The following is a 14824-nucleotide window of genomic DNA, read 5'->3' on the forward strand; positions in this document are numbered from 1 at the left end:
CTGTACACTCTCTACTCTACATTGTAGCAAAGTGTCATTTCTTTAGTGCTGTCACATGAAACGATATAATAAAATATTTACAAAAATGTGAGGGGTGTACTCACTTTTGTGAAATACTGTACATAGTAGAGACTATGCAGCATTGTCATCTGGAAGCACAAAAAATGGCACTTTAATCCCAAACACTTTTTTTTTTATTTTTTATTTTTTTTTAGGCAACTGTTACAAGTGTGTTGGAGTACCTTGTGAACTGGTTTGAAGAAAGAGACTTTACTCCAGAGCTGGTGAGTTTATTTTCTTATAGGTTTGTATAGTTATAATTTGCTTGATGTTGGCTTTTACCTTTTTTTTTTTTTTTTTTCTCCTCAGGGTCGTTGGTTGTATGCCTTGCTTGCGTGCTTGGAGAAACCACTTATGCCAGAGGCTCACTCCCTCATCCGGCAGCTGGCACGCAGGTGCTCTCAAGTTAGAGCAGCAGTGGTATGTATAGTTTGATCCTTTCAGCGTGCTAGAGCGTCAGTAGTTCAGATTTCCTTCTCTAGAGCTACCAAGATAACTTTATTGGATTAATCCATCAATTATCATGCACTCAAAGTGGGTGATTTTATCCCTGTCAAAACTAATAGAACCCATTGCTTGGATGTTTTACCACTTCCCGACCAGCGCACGACGATGTACGTCGACAGAATGGCACGGGCAGGCATATTGGCGTACAGGTACGTCCAATATTCAATGCCGCCCTGCCATCGGGAGCGCGCCGGCGCGCTCCCGCGCTGGTCGGGACCCCCGTGAGTCCGGTCGCGGGACCCGCGGACTCGATCGCCGCGGGCATCCCCACGATCTCGATCGCCACGGACATCCCCGCAATCGTCTCACGGAGCGGCCGAATGGAGGAAATGCAGAGTAAACAGCATTTCTCCATTCTGCCTAGCAACTAGTGACGCTGATCTCTGCTCCATGTGATTGGAGCAGAGATCAGTGTTCACTAAATGAAAGCCCAACCCCCCCACAGTTAGTAACACACCCCTAGGAACACTTAACCCCTACACTGCCACCCACTGGTTAACCCCTTCACTGCCAGTGTCATTTACAACAGGAACTGCATTTATATAGCAGTGATTACTGTATAAATGACAATGGTCCCAAAAATGTGTCAAAAATGTCCGATGGGTCCCCCACAATGTCGCAGTCACAAGAAAAATCGCTGATCGCCGCCATTACTAGTAAAAAAAAATAATAAAAAATTATTAATAAAAATGCTATAAAACTATCCCTATTTTGTAAACGCTATAACTTTTGCGCAAACCAATCAATAATCGCTTATTTTTTTTTTTTTTACCAAAAATATGTAGAATAATACGTATCGGCCTAAACTGAGGGAAAAAATGTTTTTTTATATATTTTTGGGGGATATTTATTATAACAAAAAGTAAAAAATGCGTTTTTTTCAAAATTGTCGCTCTATTTTTGTTTATAGCGCAAAAAATAAAAACCGCAGGGGTGATCAAATACCACCAAAAGAAAGCTCTATTTGTGGGAAAAAAAGGATGTCAATTTTGTTTGGGTGCCACGTCGCACGACCGCGCAATTGTCAGTTAAAACAACGCAGTGCCGAATCGCAAAAAGTGGTCTGGTCTTTGACCAGCAAATTGGTCCGGTCTGAAAGTGGTTAAGTCTTTGGGTGTAGTATTTTTATTTTATTTTTTACAGGAATGATCAATCACCATAATATGCAGCATGGGCATTAAAAATGCCACATATGCTGAAATTAAATCTTCATAGGCCAATACAGAGGGACAGTACAAGAATCAGCACTACTTTTGTTTTATGATTTATATTGTGGATTTGTTAAGACTTTTTTTTTGTTTTTTTGTAGGAACACAAGGAAGATGAGCGGGTATCTGCTTTAAACTTGTTCATCTGTCTAGTTGGCAGGTAAATCAGCATTTTTTTTTTTTTTGGTTTAAAAGTTTGCTTTAGGTTAAAGTGGATGTAAACCCCCAAAAGTTTTGAGACTCTGAAAGAAAGTGAGTAGGTAGTAGAAACTACATACTCTACACTTCCTAGTAAAATACATGTTACTCTAGTATTCTACTATACTCACAGGGGCGTTTCTGAATGAATAGCAAAGTCTTTGTGTAATATGTGAATCAGTATCCCTTCTCCTAAAGGGTGTGTAGCGGAGATATGTATGTCTTCATCCAAGGCCGCATTTGAAATGTATTTTCAGGAGTAGAAATTGAAGAATCCTTTTGTTTGTTCAAAACTTCAACAATAGATGTTTTATTGTTCAGGAAGAAAAGCAAAGACAAGATTGACATCTGGTAACATATGACATGGTGATACCCTCAGAAGGAGGAAAGGGACATCTGATCTACATTCTCGAAAGTTCTTTCTCTTCCCACCGATCCACCCTCTCTCTCATAATCCTACTCCATTCTTATACTGTTTCATGATGTTATGTCAGCATATCCTAATAACACCCATATTTGCATATATACCTAATATGGTTCAGTCTATAGATAAGTAGCATAACTCCACCCATTGTCCTGACATAGTAACTCAAAAATAGAAATACCTCAGCAAAACCACTCCTCTCTGTACTCTGTTGTTTTGTGACCTTCAGAGACCATACTTATTACCGTACATATAACTTGCATATATTTTCAGATACTTTTATCACTTAAAATATTAATTAACTCAAAAACGTCTAACAGACTCATATCTGTTACAGCAGAGGATGTCATTTCTCCTGTGCCCAGTCTTACCACAAAGAGTTAATCCTGCTCTGAGCAATCGTATCTTCCTTCAGTAAGATAAAAGCAGACACAGAGTGTCTTTTCTTCCCCCTCACTGTGAGTGAGAGAGGAATTCTGTGTTCTTCACATCCCCTCTCCTTTCTTCTCCAGCTCTCCCATGATTGGCTGCTCCACACCTCAGCATGATTTGGCATACTGAAGTCATGTGGTGACTTTCCTGGGTTTTGACTGGATGTTGGTGATCATGGGGCATAATCCACGGGACCAGCAGAAGTTCAGTGTAAGAAAAATTGATGCCTGGCCAAGGGCAGTGTAGAGGTGGACGGGGAAGTCTACTGATATCACGACTCCACCCACCAAGCCCTGGACAACAGACCTGCCCACAGAATCCAGAGTATTGCAGGGTAAAGGGGAAATATTTGACAGGTAAGGATACATGCAAGAGGCATGTATATCCTTATAGATCAGCACGATGGAAGTAGTTTAGAAATGATGAGTGGGTTTACATCCACTTTAAACACAGACATGTTTTGTGTTCTGTTACACATGTTTGTATTAATGCAGGTCATATAATCCAAATTTCGAAATTTCTGTATTTGGATATCTATGCAAGAATTCATGTATTTATGCTTGATGACTAAATCATGATTGGCCAGGCAAACAATCTTAATGGTCTGCGTGCCATTTCTTTCAAGCCCAGGGTTTTTTTTGTTTTTTGCATTAGATCATTCAATTTTATGCATATATTTCCTATTTTAATTGTCATCGCTCATCCTTAGTATAACTAATTTAGAACTGTTCTGACAGGTTTGAGTTTTTAGCTCCTTATTTCTAATATATTTACTTGCTCTAATCTTCAACTTTTTACAGGTCCTTCTCGTAATATTGGAGCTGACATGGGCACTCTAATAAACTATTTCTAGTATTACAGTTTAAAACTCCACTTGATTTTAGACTCTAGTAATTTGGTAGAGATATGGGCTCATTCACACAGGTCGGCATCCTGTGTTTATGTGGAATTTCTAAAGCCTCATATCCGCCCACCATGAATATTATAATGGTAGCACACAGTGCTGTTCACACAGGAACAGTAGTGTTGTGTTTAAAAATTAAGGAGCATGTCGCTTTCATGAGGCATCAATGCCTGTCAACCGCTTCCATTGATTTCAACGGTCATGCCCAATATCCACACCTTAACAGCACCTAGAGCATTTAGGGTGTGTTGGTGATGCATTTTATGAAGTGTTAGCAGAGACTGGGAAATAATGGAGAACTAGGACAGAGCAGCTCCAGTCACTTCTGGTCGTACAGAACAGATGTGTGATGACGCCATTTACTTCTGTGTACAGGCAAAATTCTCAACCAGCCAGCAATATGGACAGTGCCAGGTAGGAAATGTCTATATTTAATGTGTCACTGCGCAGCCAAAAAGTGTAAAATTACATATACTGAGCAGTTGAACACAAAAGAATTAATCTGCAAAAATTCCTTGCACCAAATGGATATAAAGATAACTGTGCAGCGCTAGAAGTGAGACTCCTAAATATAAGTGTTAATATTTACATACAAGTATCAACCGAAATATAAATGAAGCCCCACCTTTGTACATTTTGTGTTGAAGCATATGTTGATTCAAAATTTAGGTTCAGGCAGTCTCGCTTTCAGGGCTGCAGTTATCTTTAGATCTAATTTGTGCCAGGTAGAAGCAGAGGCATTGAGCATTATTGGTAGTGGCAATGCTTTCTGTGTCAGTAAAAGACCTTATCAAGCAAGTCTTTGTCTATGGAAGGAACAGTGTCAGCAAGTGTTATGAAAGGCTGATATTTATGTATCTGTACTCATAGAAGAGGCGGAACAGTACCCAGAACATATGACCCAAGTATCCTGAGCTATTGTGACGCATACAAATTTTTTTTAAAAAAAAGTATACTTCGATTGGGAAAAACTGTCCTCAAGGAAGCAGGAGAACAGTAGTGAATATGATTATGGCTGCTGGTTTTATTTTATATAGTTATTGTGATATATCCTAAGTAAACATATCAAACTGGTTCATTTCTTCTACATCACTTTGCCTTTTAAGCACCCCCCCAAGAAAAGCAGCGCTTCCATGAGTGTTTTTATTGCGCGTTCTTGAAGTGCTTTTAACACTTCATAAATGCAACAAAAACACATGATAAACACAAATGCCATAGGAGCGTTAATGAGCATTGCTTTGTCCTTCATAATCAACACACGTGTGAACGAACCCTATGGGTAAGTAGCCCTAAACGTGACCTGTCTGCATACGTGTCCACTCGCCTGCAAGCCCACACCTGTCCAATTGGGCCAAGCAACAGTATGTGTAGTCACTTCATTCACATACATTTACATTGGCTCAAGAACTACAGGCCGCGGCACCTGGCATTGAGTAAGGCATTTGTCTCTCAACATTTTGTTTCTTCACCTTCATACAACTGGATGTGGGGGGGGCGCGTTTGGTTGGCAACAATCAAAATTCCAGTCAATGGCTCATAGAATTAAAGAAGTGTGCAAGTAACTAAAATGGTTTGTGCCTGTTCTGAAGAAAGAACACTGGTATAAAGAGTACAGCTGTTTACCTAGCCCACTAAAGCCGAAATCTAGGCCAAACAAATATGGTCCAATATATGTTCTAAATACAAAAGGCACATGTGTTCTGATTTTGGTGTGAGTCATTTTTTTTTTGGGGGGGTTCTACTAAATCTGTCCAGCAATCCAGCATGAAACCATTCCTGTGCAAGATCATGCTATAATGGAGACCAGTCCTTGCTGCTCCTGCTCCCCCTTCTTTTGTAGGGTGACTGGTCTTCATTCCCCCCCCCCCCCCCCTCCTGTAGTTTTCTGCAGGCAGCCTATAGTGTGTGTGTGTGTGTACCTGCTAGGTCCCTCCCATGGCAGTGCCATCTGCATCGGTTATGGTATCACTTCTACTTTTTATAATGCAGTAGCTGGGTTTTAAAAGCTCTTTTTGGTGCACCTAAAATGGGTTCATGTTTTGGCTATTGAGGATTTTTTTTTTTTTTTTCAATACAGGTATTTATGCTTAGAATATGGCTAAGGGTAGGTTACAGTGACAAAGTGTTGAAATACCTCTTATCTTTATCTAGATATTTTGAACAACGGGATCTGGCAGATTCTGGTGACCCTTCCTGAAGAGATGAGACTGGCTGCCTCCATTTCCCCTGCACACAGCAATACCTGTCCATTCAAAGCAAGCCTCCCTTCATTACTTGGTGCATCTACCATCTTTTCTGTTCAAAACTTGACTTTCAGAAAGAAAGTGTCAGTAATAGAATCCCTTTGACGCAGTGATATGAAGGGCTACACATCAGACTATTGCGCGTGAATATATGACCAGGAGTGGAAAATGATCCTGCTGCTTAGATTTAAAAATGTAGAATTTTATTTTTATTTTTTTCAAATGGCCAAAGTTGTAGAGATTTCAAGTGCCTAATGGGTTTTGGAAACCATAAATTCATCCTTTTTTGTAAAGGATATCAGCAGTTTTGCAGAAAACCACCAGAGACCAGAACTGGATTCAATACATCTGCAAATAACCTGGTGGCACCCTTTCGTTAAGTCCTTAATTCATGTTGCTTTGCTTATATGGGACCAGTACAACATGTACCTTGGCTTGTTATCTTTGTAGAAGTCTAACCCCTTTGTGGTGTACTTCTATACAGGGATGGAGACAGACGATCGGGTTGTGAGTCATGATGGTTTGTGTAGAGTTGTGACCTCCTTAATAATACTTCTCCCTTTTGTATGGGTCTCTGCCAGAGGGTACTAGCATCAAAGCTAGTATGGAACCTGTTTGCTAAGAAGAGGGGATGGGGTCCTTAGTTTGAGTGGTTTGTAGGATAAGTCCTGTAGTTTTCTGTAAAACTGCACCTATCCTTTTGATCTCAATTCAAAAAGCCCATCCTTGCCAGTAAGACCTGCATGGGTTTTCCTGCTGGCACTGTTGTGGTTGAAGCAACCTGTAGCATGGAAAACTGTGAAACTTCTGTGTTTTTTTTTTTTTTGTTTTGTTTTTTTGTTCTTTTTTTTGTTTCTTTTTAAATGTTTGATTTTTTTTTTTGTATGGATCAATTTTCTTGTATTTGTAGTTCTGTCTCTGCAAGCAAACCATGTATGAGGTTTTGAGTTATTTTTTACATATGCAAGTCAACTGAAAATTGAAAGCTTGGATTAAACAGGTTTAATATCATTTTTTTTTTTTTCCAATGGTCTTCCTCCCATTTTAAGGACTACGTTTTTATGTGCTTCCTACACAAACTGAATTTTACTTCTCTGGATTTCACCTTTTAAGGTATAATTTTGCTAACTACTTAGACCTGGATCCTTTACTACGTTAATTGTGGTGATCATGTCCTGTAGTACCAATCATGGGGGGGGGGGGGGGGGGAATAGCAAATAGGCTGACATTCTCACCTTCTGCATGCTGTGTAATGGTTATAGACAAATGTCAATTTTGCTTCATTCACTGGTTATCAAACTCTCTAGGACAGTGATGGTGAACCTTGGCACCCCAGATGTTTTGGAACTACATTTCCCATGATGCTCATGCACTCTGCAGTGTTGTGGAGCATCATGGGAAATGTAGTTCCAAAACATCTGGGGTGCCAAGGTTCGCCATCACTGCTCTAGGAGCAAAGAGGTGCATGTGTTAAGATCTGACAGGTAACCCCTGCTCCAAAAGGCTAGCAAGAATGTGCTCCTCTATCTCCTTTTTGTGTGTTGGGAGCAGGTGCGAAAGATGGTGTCATTTAAAAGCAAGAGATACAATGATACAGCAACCTAGCTGGTACATGTAATTTTATATTTCCTTTGCTTTTAAATATTACCTATTATTATAGGTAGGTGTTTGGTGGGACAATCATCTGTAGTATAAATGCTGTTTAAGTGTTGACACATGTTCTATTGTGTTGGTTGCGGAGGCAATTTCAGGATCTGTGTTCTGTTTTATGAAATCTGTCTTATTCTCCCTGTCTGTACATAAAGATTTTTTTTTTTTTTTTTTGATTAAGACCTTGTTTTTGTCTTCTTGCTAATTTCATGGCCTTGACATTTATTATTAATAAAATAAAAACAATATATAAATATATATATATATATATATATATATATATATATATATATATATATATATATATATATATATATATATATATATATATATATATATATATATATATATAACAATATATATATATATATATATATATATATATATATATATATATATATATATATAATTATTATTAAAAAAAATTATTCGGCTCTTAAAGTGATACTAAAATTAAAAAAAAGTGATGTTATAATTGTCTGCTCGGTGCAATACTTTTGCACAGAACTGTCCCTTACCTTGTCTTTGGTAGTCCCCTGCCAGTGCTGTCTGTTCCTCCTTTGCAAATTGGGTGCTATGGACACATGCGTGCTCCTGGGCTGGGCTGTTTACTTCGAGATAAGCCATGCCCTGCTCCCACCTCACAGGAGTTTGACAGCAGCAGGAGCCTAATGCCGGCCATACACGGTTCGAATTTCGAATGAATTTTCTTTCGAAAATCGTATCTACGAATTTTCGTATGAATTTCGCACCATTAGTGGGCTGCAGCAACAGCCGATTTTCGAGCGGAAATAAAATTTGAGGAATCGGACATGCTGGAAATTTTTTGAAAAACAAATGATTTTCTAATCAATGATGGGAGAATCGTGCGAGAAATGTTATAAGAAAAGAATATTTACGGAGGTAAAAGAAAATTTACGGAGAGAAAAGAAGATTCCCGGCCAAGAAAATTCTTTTCTGTAGCAACATGAGGTGAAATTGAAGGCTTGGTCGGCCGAATTTCCAAAATCAATGGTGGCATCAGATCACAAAAAAACAATTTTCTGATTTTGAAAAGAAAATTTGTTCGAAATTTGACCATGAATGGCCTGCATAAGGTTCCGCTGCTCTGGATGTCTCCTGTGAGACCCAGAGGTTTGGTGCTGCAGTAGTGAGAGAAGTTAGGTCGTTGTTTAGGGATGGGGATTGGTAGGATAGGTAGTTTTTACCTTTTTAATAAGGAGCATGTATTTGGGTAAAAATTAGGGTTGAACCGATACTAGCGTCGGCGCCGATTCCGAGTATTTGCCTAAGTATCAGTACTCATGCAAATGCACCGATACCTGAAACCGATACTTTAAGGGTCGTTTCTTTTAGCTGTCAGTGGGTCTCCCCTGTTGACAGCTGAAGTGTTAAAGAAGTCTGGTAATTGGAGCTGTCAAAAAAAAAAAAAGCAGCCGGCAATGTTTAACACTGCTTAGCCGCTGAAACACTAAAATAAAAAGAAACAATGGGGTTTATTTACTAAAGGCAAATCCACTTTGCACTGCAAGTGCACTTGGAATTGCAATCGCTGTAGATCTGAGGGGGAGATGCTAGTAAAATAAAAAACAGCATTTTTTTGCTTGTACATGATTTGGGTGATTAAATCAGCAGAGCTTCCACTCATTTCAGAGCTTCCACTCATTTCAGAGCTTCCACTCATTTCAGAGCTTCCCCTCATTTCAGAGCTTCCCCTCATTTCAGAGCTTCCCCTCATTTCAGAGCTTCCCCTCATTTCAGAGCTTCCCCTCATTTCAGAGCTTCCCCTCATTTCAGAGTTTCTCCTCAGATCTACAGCAACTGCACTTCCAAGTGCACTTGTAGTGCAAAGTGGATTTGCCTTTAGTAAATCAACCCCATTGTTTGTGTTTTTTTTTTTAAATCTTTGTTTCTTCAACTGCAGATCAAAGGAATGAACAACTGTTCCTCTGTTTAACCCCTTATAAACCCTTAACTCCCTATTCTCCTCCATTTAATTATTTTCCTTTTTTGTTTTTGTTCAGGTCTATTTTGTGAACGATAAACACATTTTTTTGTTTGGTTTGTTAGTGAATATTTTTACACATATATTAACATATTTACACATTTCACATTGAAAAAGCACAACATTTAAAAAAAAATCTATTTCATTTGTAAATGGCTTTTCAATGCTTTGTACCATTGCTGACAGCTGAAGTAAAAATAAAACAGTTGCGGTAGATATTGGTAATTGGTATCGGTGAATACTGAAAATAAAAAGTATTGGTGCATCCCTAGTAAAAATCATTGACTTTAGAATCACTTTAAAATAAATCTGTCACAGGAAAAACTCAGAGGCTGTAATTTCTGAATTATCCTTGTTGCCTGGCTGTTATGCTGACCTTGTGCCTTCAATTGCTGATTTGGAACATTTCTGCTGATAAGGACTCCTACATTTCCCTAACGTGCATGCTGTTTATATGTGTTTTTTTTTTTTTTTTTGGAACTCTTTTCAATAAGACTAAGAGCTGGTTCACACAGGGGCGACTCAGATATGACTTCAGGTCGCCTCAGGTCGGACATGTAAAAATCTATGTAAGTGAATGAGAGCCGTCTTAATGCACACTACTGAAGTCGCTCCGACTTCAGAAAAGTTTCCTGTACTACTTCAATCCGACTTGTAGGCGACTGGTACCCATTGATTTCAATTGAGGTCGCCTCCAAGTCGGATCTCCGTCTATACGGAGGCGACTCTGACAGAATTATCAGCTCTCAAGAGGGAACTCCACGCCAAATTTATTAAAAAAATTTGGTGTGGGTTCCCCCTCCGAGAGCATACCAGGCCCTTAGGTCTGGTATGGATTCTAAGGGGAACCCCCTACGCCGAAAAAACGGCGTGGGGGCCCCCCTCAGATCCATACCAGACCCTTATCCGAGCACGCTACCTGGCCGGCCAGGAAAGGGGGTGGGGACGAGCGAGCACCCCCCCCCCCCTGAGCCGTACATCCCGGATGATGTCCTTGCCCATTATGATGTCACAGTCCCAGAGGATGCTGGGACTGTGACATCATAATGGGCGGGGACATCATCCGGTGATGTCCCTATATAAGTCGCCGCATGCCGCGTGTTCTGTCATAGTGAGCAGAGACAGCGACGAGGCAACATCTGAAGAGAAGAACAGAACACAGCGGCGACAGAAGACCGTGCCACCGCTTGTAAAAGAGCTAGAAGAAGGCGCGGTGGCCCGGCAAGAAGAACCAAAGAGGGGGACAAGACCCCCGAAGTTGGAAGAAGAGGGCGGCGGCTAAGAAGAAAGCCGGGCTCCTCCGCTAGTAAAAGAGCTAGCAGAAGATAGCGGAGGAGTCTGGCGAGAAGACCCCCGAAGACAGAAGACCCCTGGAGCTGTGCAATAAACTATTTTTACCCTTGTGTGTTGTGGTTTTTTTTGTACATTTTTTTTTTTTTTTTTTCACAGGTGAATGGGTAGGGGTACATTGTACCCCATACTCATTCACATAGGGTGGGGGGGCCGGGATCTGGGGGCCCCCTTATTAAAGGGGGCTCCCGGATTCCGATAAGCCCCCCGCCCGCAGACCCCGACAACCAACAGCCAGGGTTGTCGGGAAGAGGCCCTTGTCCTCATCAACATAGGGACAAGGTGCTTTGAGGTGGGGGGCGCGCCCCCAAGGCAACCCCCATGTTGAGGGCACGCGGCCTGGTACGGCTCAGGAGGGGGGGCGCTCGCTCGTCCCCACCCCCTTTCCTGGCCGGCCGGGTAGCGTGCTCGGATAAGGTTCTGGTATGGATCTGGGGGGGGGGTACCCCCACACCGTTTTTTCGGCGTAGGGGGTCCCCCATAGAATCCATACCAGACCTAAGGGCCTGGTATGCTCTCGGAGGGGAACCCATGTCATTTTTTTTTTTTTAAATTTGGCGTGGAGTTCCCCCTTGAGAGCTCATTCTCTGATTGGCTACGGCAAAAGTCGCCTGGCCTGGGGCGACTTAAAGTCGTGTTGTAAGACGCCCCAAGCCGTGTTCAAGTTGTGTCCAAGTTGCCTCCAAAAGTCGTGTTGAAAGTCGTGTCGCCCCTGTGTGAACCGGTTCTTACAGTAATACATGTAAGTACATTAAATTTGATTGAAGATATGCTTGAGAGGAGATTGTGGTATACACGGTAGTGGTATACAAATACCATAGTGGTGATCACTGCATAGGTAGAAAACTATTCAGTCTTGGAGTGTAAGAAGACATGGGGCTACTCAATGAAATTCGAGGTGAATTGATTTAACCTTAACCACTTCAGCCCTGGAAGATTTGGCTGCGTTGCATTAACTGACAATTGCGTGGTCGTGCATTGCTGTACTCAAACAAAATTGATGTCCGTCTCCCGCCCTCCCCCCCCACAAATAGAGCTTTCTTTTGGTGGTGTTTGATCACCTCTGCGGTTTTTATTTCTCTTTCATTCATTGAAGGACACAGCATCTTCATATTGACCTTAGGGTTATATTGCCCCATTAGGAGAGGACTAGGCAGAACATGTTAAAAACAGCAAACCTGCACAGTATCGCCCAGGGGGCTATACTATAACTCCTCACACTGCATCCAACAGCTCATTTTTTTTCCTGCCTAGTGTAGAAGGCCCTGCCTCCCGGTGGGACCATTTGGTCCTGGAAATGTTTTTTTTTTTTTTTTGATTCCTGTGATCTAAATCAACAGCCAGGCTGGGTGACAGGCTGGATAATCTAGATCCTGGTAGTCTCCCCTGCCTGGACATAGAGCATGAGCAGACCTTAGCGGGGTCGGCCACGACATTTCCCTTATGATCCAGGGGCAGCCAGTGAGCTATATGCTCCGGGGCACACACATGACCAGGCTACTGCTGTGCATGTCACAATGTGCCCTGGCCAACAGCCACCCCGTACTGATCGGTTGATGGGTCTGTCCATGGAATGGGTCCAGCAGTCCCTACAGGAGGGGGTAAGTATGGTTCGGCAGGATGGAGCAGCTGGGCCTCCTCTCGGAGGTCGACAAGGAGGTTTCTCACTCTCCCTTCCTTGTCTCCCTGTCTCTTCCCTCCTCCTCATGCTATGGGCCGCTGTGTGACTGGGCACATGGGGGGGTGCGGTGCATGTACCTGGCTGGGGGTCCTCTGGGGAGGCTCTGGGTCCCGGCAGCAGTCTGTGCTTGGGTGTTGGGGGTCCACTCGTCCTCTTCACTGTTTCCGGGCCATGGTGGGGTGTTTGTGCTGTGTTTGACATGTGGGGAGGCCGCCGTGCGCGCCACGTCCATTTTTTGTAGCCACAGGCAGTTTTTTTGCCTTTCAGCTATTTTCTGCCTCCCTCAGACAGTTTTGCTGAGGCGGCCATTTTCTAGTAGCCTCAAGTAGTTTTGCCTCTAGCGCTGGGTGCTTGTTTCCTTCTAGAACAGCGTGCTTTTCATACAGACCTCTCATGGATGACACAGGGAAGAGTGTACGGCAGCAGCACAGTGCAGTACCTGGGGCAGGGTGGGGAGTCCTGGGGGGGGGGGGGCCCTCAGTCTGTGGCAGCTAGGAGGGTTGACATTGTGTGACTTGCCTTAGGTACCTAAGTGGTAACAGGCCAGTGTGGGTCAGCATGGCGTCAGAAGCTTCTTCCCCAGACATCCCTGTGATTGCAACTGGTTCCCCTGCACCTACCGTGCCTATGGACGCTCTGCCGGCGGTCCTGGAGGCCTTTGTTGCCAGGGTCGAAGCGGCATGTGCACGCAATGGGGGTAAAAAACGCCCCCCCCCCATCATCATCTGGGGAAAGCTCCGATTTAGACTTGGACCGTTCTGACATGTCAGAAGATGTGCACCAGGAATGTTTGGACATTGAGAATGACTTTGTGTCTGGGTCAGCATAGGAAAAGGTGCTTGTAGGAGCACGTATTACAGTGGGGCGGGATACCCTAAAGATGGAGGATACAGCGGGAGCATCTACAGAGGTGTCTGTCCCGCAAGCCGGCCCGCACACCTAAGGTGTTTCCCTACCCAACTTATTTTGATAAGTTTATTTACAAGGAGTGGGGAAAACCACAGTGGGCCTTTTCGGTCCCGAAATGCATGGTGGTGCGTTACCCCTTTGAGGAGGGTTTCCTGAAGAAATGGACATCTCCTCCGATTGTTGACTCCCCCACCCCCCGGGTTTCAGAGGTTAAATTAGGTAACCACGATTCCGGTGAAAGGGACTCCTGCTTTCAAGGACCCTGCCAACAGAAGGGCCGAGCCTCAGTCCATGTTTATGGTGGGTGGGGTCAGCATTGTGGCCAACGTTAGCCACAGCCCTGGTGTCAGACACTTACTGAATGCACCGTGAGTTAGAGAAGCAACAGGCTTCCCCGGTCTCCATGGAGCTGGCAGACCAGTTGGTGCAGGCCCTAAGTATGTCTGTGATACGGCCCCCTTGCTCTCTAGAGCCTCTGTATCAGCAGTAGTGCTACGTCGCCTGATTTGGCTGAAATGCTGGTCTGCGGACCAGGCATCTAAGAAAGCACTGGCGGACTTGCTCTTCCAGGGAGAGAGGCTATTTGGAGCCTCACTGGATGACATTATTAAAAATGTTACTGGGGGTAATGGTATGTTGCTCCCACAGTCCAGAAAGGGTAAGGGGCCACGCTGTAGGTAAGGGACCTCCTTTTCCGATCAGAAGTGTATTTTTTTGTCTTCCCGGGTCGGCAGGTAAGTGTTCCCAGTCCGACAAGGTGCCTGCTGAGGGACAAAAGCGTCTCTGGTTTCACAAGCCAAACAAGCCTGCGAGCAAATCTGTTACCGCATGAAGGTTTGCCCCCGCCTGACTCTCGGGTGGGGGGGGGGGGGGGGGTCGCCTTCAGGAGTTTGCAACCTGGTGGACCTCCCTACTTTCTGACCAGTGGGTCTGCAAACTGGTTTCATCAGGATACAAGATGGTTTCTTTCCGCTAAACAGATTTTTTTTTTTTTTCCTCCAGCCTTCATTTTAGTTTCATAGTTTCATCTTCTTCTGTCTCGTTGGGAAGCCCTGTTCGGGGCAGTGCTGTTGCATGTGCTGATAGTACCTGTAGCGACACCGGAAAGCTTTCAGGGATTCTACTCCAATCTGTTTGTATTCCCAAAGAAGGAAGGGGTCTGTCCAGTCCTGGACCTCGAGGCCCTCAACAGCTTTGTGAAGGTACAAAGGTTCAGGATGGAATCTGTTCGCTCAGTGGTCGCTGCACTCCAT

General features: G+C 43.3%; 1 protein-coding gene across 2 annotated transcripts in view; it reads left to right on the forward strand.

Moving 5' to 3' along the window:
* Positions 1 to 6987, forward strand: part of GEMIN2 (gem nuclear organelle associated protein 2) — a 73054-nt gene extending 66067 nt beyond the window's left edge. The window contains exons 7-11 of one of the 2 annotated variants that reach the window (XM_077464844.1): positions 216 to 284; positions 370 to 480; positions 1877 to 1935; positions 2295 to 2324; positions 5885 to 6987. In XM_077464844.1, the coding sequence (XP_077320970.1) occupies positions 216 to 284; positions 370 to 480; positions 1877 to 1935; positions 2295 to 2324; position 5885 (270 nt within the window). In that variant the 3' untranslated portion in view covers positions 5886 to 6987. The remainder of the gene's footprint in view (positions 1 to 215; positions 285 to 369; positions 481 to 1876; positions 1936 to 2294; positions 2325 to 5884) is intronic. The other variant, XM_077464843.1, reaches the window with a different exon arrangement.
* The last annotated feature ends 7837 nt before the right edge of the window (positions 6988 to 14824 follow it).

This window comes from Lithobates pipiens, unplaced genomic scaffold (genome assembly GCF_037356315.1).
Source record: "Lithobates pipiens isolate NorthernLeopardFrog02 unplaced genomic scaffold, aLitPip1_a1.2 Scaffold_30, whole genome shotgun sequence".
Taxonomy (NCBI): domain Eukaryota; kingdom Metazoa; phylum Chordata; class Amphibia; order Anura; family Ranidae; genus Lithobates; species Lithobates pipiens.